The 4,817-nt window shown below is 49.4% G+C and overlaps 2 protein-coding genes across 2 annotated transcripts; both read left to right on the forward strand.

The window, feature by feature from the left end:
* Positions 1-679: 679 nt before the first annotated feature.
* LACBIDRAFT_312635 (uncharacterized protein) lies at positions 680-902 on the forward strand (the record flags this gene model as incomplete). The annotated part of the gene is made up of 2 exons (XM_001888239.1): positions 680-844; positions 897-902. The coding sequence occupies 2 exons, from the start codon at positions 680-682 to the stop codon at positions 900-902; spliced, it is 171 nt and encodes a 56-aa protein (XP_001888274.1).
* A 922-nt stretch (positions 903-1,824) lies between these two features.
* LACBIDRAFT_333621 (uncharacterized protein) lies at positions 1,825-2,781 on the forward strand (the record flags this gene model as incomplete). The annotated part of the gene is made up of 5 exons (XM_001888240.1): positions 1,825-1,894; positions 2,191-2,206; positions 2,265-2,583; positions 2,695-2,709; positions 2,758-2,781. The coding sequence occupies 5 exons, from the start codon at positions 1,825-1,827 to the stop codon at positions 2,779-2,781; spliced, it is 444 nt and encodes a 147-aa protein (XP_001888275.1).
* Between the last annotated feature and the right edge of the window lie 2,036 nt (positions 2,782-4,817).

Genomic DNA, 4,817 nt, shown 5'->3' on the forward strand with positions numbered 1-4,817 from the left:
TCGCATAGTGCTTCAACGAGTTCTGCTTTACGCTGACGTACTGGTTGTGTACGAAGACTTGTGTGTGTTTCCAGAGTGGTGGCCTGTGAATAGGCCTTTACATAGCAGGACTTGATCATCTCGCACTTCTGTGGGTGTAGCAATTTGACATTGTAAGAAAGAAGTCCAAAATTCGAGAGGCGTACCTTTGTCACAAAGCTGTTTTGTGGTGCAACTCAAGGCCATGATGTTAGACGAACTTGAGGAGTGGATGATAAGGAGAAATGAGTCGTAATGTTTGCCGTATGTTTGTTGATTGAGTTGTCTAGAACGTTCACCTGTTCACTACCACCATAGGTCCAAACGATGCCTTCTTCGCCGTGAACGTGGAATTTCAGCAAGAAGGTACCGCGCGTGCTCGCCGATCAAAGCGTTGATTCTTGTCCTTTCCTTCATCATTTACGAGTCGGCAATGTTTCGCCTGGCCAAATTCCCTTTGATTCATTCCATCCCAGTACGCTTTTCAACGAAATGAAATTCGCTCAATAAGTGGCGCTTAACGTTAACCTTCAACAACTTAGGTTCAATCCCAATGAATGGGCGGTAGTCGATGAGCGTGCTCGGAACTTAATACTCTCCTTCCGGTGTTGACAACCTTATTTTCCGGAAGTTTGGGGATACCAGATACCCACCAGCCGGGATGACAGCTGCTGAAATCCTGGACGTTCCCAACGAGAAGAAGTGCTGGCGCTCAATTTTTCAAGTTAGAGCGTACGTGGTTGCGAAGCAAGACGAGGAGGGGATGACTTGGCATCTTTATCTTCACCCTGGCTTGAACGGGAACAGGCAAGGTAGCCAACACAGGGTGCGTGTATTGATTTATATGTTGCTACCTACTGATCATATGGGATGTCTAGGAATGATTCAATGTTGCTCTGTTAAAACGCACGATGCATTTTGTACGTCTGCGAGTATGGGTTAGAAACATGTCAACCAAAGATTCCTGGCGTTTCGCTGGACAAAGTATTGATAGAATGACTCCAGAGGAAATCGATACTGTTGCTCCCACTTGCAATCTATTCAAGCCGAGATAGCGATTAAAAGCCAACCGTCGTCGGGTCGATAACGGGTGACTCGTATCGCAACGAGTCCTGGCCACCTTGGAGGGCACGTCCCACAAGCGTTGTTCAGCGAGTCAGACTTTGTCGAGTGCCATCAACAACTTTTGGGCCATGATATTGCGCTTTGCTTGGTTGAAGACATTCTCGCTGCCTTACCCCGCGAGGTGTCCATGTCTTTTGCCCACGGCGGCTTCTTCAACCCAAACAATGTTTTTTGGCTCGCGATCATTGATTGGGCGACTGCTGGATTCTATTCGAAATTTTGGGAATATGCTCGCATGCACGACCCTATTTACTCGAGCCCTCGCGCTTGAAGAAAGAGATTCATCTTTTAACAGCAGCCATGCAGGAGTTGATCAGATGCCGCCCACCATTCCACACGACAATACAAACTCTGAGCACCCTGCTGGATCACCAGTCGCGTCCATGCTCGATTTCTTCATTCCCGATCACTCTCGATGGCAGAGAGTCCGCCTGAGATACAGTGATGCATCGCCTGATATAGTTGGGTTCGTTTCCTTGCCGTTCCCCATGAACACAACGTATCCTTTACTTGAAGAGGTATACTTGCTGGTGGGCACAAGAAGATCTAGACCGCATCAAATCCATGATGGTCTCCGCACCACGGCTCCATTCCGTTACCCGGCTGAGCGAGAAATCGTACAAAATGCTCGCCTTTCCATGGAAGCAGCTCACACACTTCTCGCAGGGCCCCATTGCCACTATGAACAAGGGTCTTCGTATCCTCGCGATCTGTCCTCATCTCAAATCCCTGGAGCTGACGCTCTTTCTTCGTATGTTTCCCGTCGACGACAACGACGATCCATTTGTCCACAACACTTTAGAATGCCTACATATAAGTACTGCAGGTAACCTGGCAGTTCTTTTCGGCAAAGTCACTCTGCCAGCTCTGAAGGATCTGTCGCTCTCCGAATGACATGGAGCCTCACCCGACCCCCCTATACAGCTTGGCCAGTGGCCACGATCCCAGTTCCTTGCATTCCTCCTATGTTCAGGTTGCACCCTCAAGCAATTTATCATTCAGGAGTGTGATATCTCAGAGATAGCGGCGTGCCTGGTATATCCACAGATATCGAAGTCATTGGGTTCGTTGTCTATCACGGAATATCACCAAGAGCATCTGTGCATGACGGAGGTTCTTAGGCGGTTGACGTATACCCCATCAGCCATCTCGTCAGAAAACGTTCTGGGTGGTGGGGACGACCAACTGATCGAGGACACCCCATCGGAGACTACCTGTCCGAATCTCACGACCATCAAGCTGTGGGGATGCATTTCTGCCCAGGATGGAAAGGTCGCGGATATGGTTGAGTCGAGGCGTCGTCGAGGAATAGCTCGCACAGCAGGGCAAAGGCTCCTCTTCAACTTCAAAGGGCAAACCCCTGAGAGAGAGAAGAAGTGGCCGTTCAGCGGGAAATCGTTGGGAGTGCAGAGGACTTTCAACCGCAAGCTAGGGGAAAGAGTGGATGAGCGTGATTATCTAATTCATTTTTATCTTTCCGCAAGCCCTTCAACAATGGTACCCCCAGTTCTCTGTCATTGCTATCCGTCGTTGTATACTTTACCACATTAGGGCTTCCCTCTCCTTGTGAGTACGTTGTAATTTGGAATCTATCCTCATCTTCCATGTTTTTAGATGGAGTTCGGAGAATGCGATTGATATCCTTGCAACTGGAGTGACCATCATCACCACCACTGTTCACCGATTACTAGGATGAGGCTGACTTCACCAACCCTAAGAATCCCAACCACGTCGACGCTTAGTATCCAGAGTACACAGGTACTAATTGCTGATTTGTTGTATCCAACAACATCTACCCTCGTCTCACCTTTCACCCACAGCCCTCCCAAGCGAACTCTTCGAATTCCAGACGCATCCACGTCAGAACATCCCAAGAAGTTATGTGGTAACAACACCGTGTCCCGTGCAGATACGCTACCGGAGCCTTCTATGGAGGCACGAAGGTTTACAAAGCGCTCGACATCTGCCTTGGAAGAATAGGTATCACAGCTAGGGGATCATCTTCACGTCGGTCACCTTTAGGTCGTCTTCTTCCGTGTTTCGTACACACACATGGAGTTCATTTTCTGATGCCTTTCTCTTCAGAAATGTCTATTGCTGCGATGCTGCTGGATAAAACTTGGTTTACTTATAGCTGATTAAGAGGCTTAGAACCCGCAAGCCTGTCCACACGGTTACGTAGGAGGATTCTTGGCCATCCGCGCCTTTGATTCTGTGTAGTCCTGCTGCTAGCCTGCTACCCGCTCGGAAACTCCCAAGTCCAACTCGTTGTTCGTCGAGAGAAAGAAGGGGCTGGCATTAGCCTCGTCGGTCTCCGATCGTGCTACCTGGGGCGGAGAACGGGCTCAGCGATCACGAGGCAGGAATTCGGTTCAACGATTTTTCGGAACGACCAGAACGCTCAGAGTTCGAAGGAGCACGTATGACTGATCGGTCCCGAGAAACTTCTTGTCAAGTTTCTGCGCTCACAGAAACGGGGCTGTTGAACGTTACTGCGGTGATGATCTGTCGTAGACACCTCGATCTGCTATTCAGTGGGACTAAGAGGCGCAACATAAGATGAACTTGGAAAGCGAGAGATCACTTGGCAGCTTGCAAGCTCAATATCATGCTCGCGCACACTGTTCTCAACGACGACGTGAAGATGGAGAATGAGAGCAGGCGGCCACCTGATGTCTGGTTGGCATCATCGTGTATACTCATTCCGAAGGGTCAAGTTCTGTTCCGCAAGCGTGCAACGTACTTAGAGACGTTCCGATCTAATGTATATATAATTGATTGCTCCAATGGAGATTGTCACTACAACACAGCGCAAGGAATGCCCAAGGTGAGCCTTGAATCAAGCTGAATTTCGTGGACTATCATGACTTGTATATAGAACTGCATTTTCTGTATTCTTAACCTTGCGCGCTGAAACACCGCAGGTTCATGACACACAACTCGAGCGGCTCGTAAGCGGAATCGCACAATAGATGACCACGCTCTGCTTCTTCAAAGTCCTCAATATAAAATCCAACGAATTACACGCATCCAGCACCACTCACTCTGCACACACGTCGCTGTCTACAAAGCCGCAGGCTCATAAAGGTCTTTTATCTCCCGAAACCCATACTCCTCCTTCCCAAAAATCTCCCGGGGCTAGAAATAGCGTTGCTGATCGACATCTTCACGAAAGTCATGGAGGCCCATGGAGTTTGAGAGTAGGAGCTGGAAGCCTTGCCAGGAGCTTCCTTATCGAGGCTAAGAAGATGCGGAAGAGGCCTTCGTCGAGGCCCGGGACGTAGTGGCAGTAGAGGTCGTATTCAGAGATGCTAGAGAGGTAGATGGAGCCGGTGGCGGCTGCTTTGTGGGCGTAGTCTGTCATGCTGGTTTCCATTATTTTTCAAGTTGAACTCGACGAAGTGGGGTCGAAGACGAATTCGACGAGGCCACGCTACGGTAACAGGAGTGAATGGCACCCTTGAAGATGAAGTCAACGTTGAAGACTACAAAGAGAGAACAGCGCCCTTACCATGCACGCTACACTCCTGCAACGGTAACAGTGGATGAAGAACTTCGCATGGCGATCACGCGGAAATGACGAGGCAGAGTTTATTGTGTCCGAGGCGTAGAGGGAGGTCTGGATGACGGTAGGGATGAAGGGTTGATGGAATTTGAAGCTGGGGTGGAGGCAG

Source organism: Laccaria bicolor, genomic scaffold (assembly GCF_000143565.1).
Source record: "Laccaria bicolor S238N-H82 LACBIscaffold_53 genomic scaffold, whole genome shotgun sequence".
NCBI classification, from domain to species: domain Eukaryota; kingdom Fungi; phylum Basidiomycota; class Agaricomycetes; order Agaricales; family Hydnangiaceae; genus Laccaria; species Laccaria bicolor.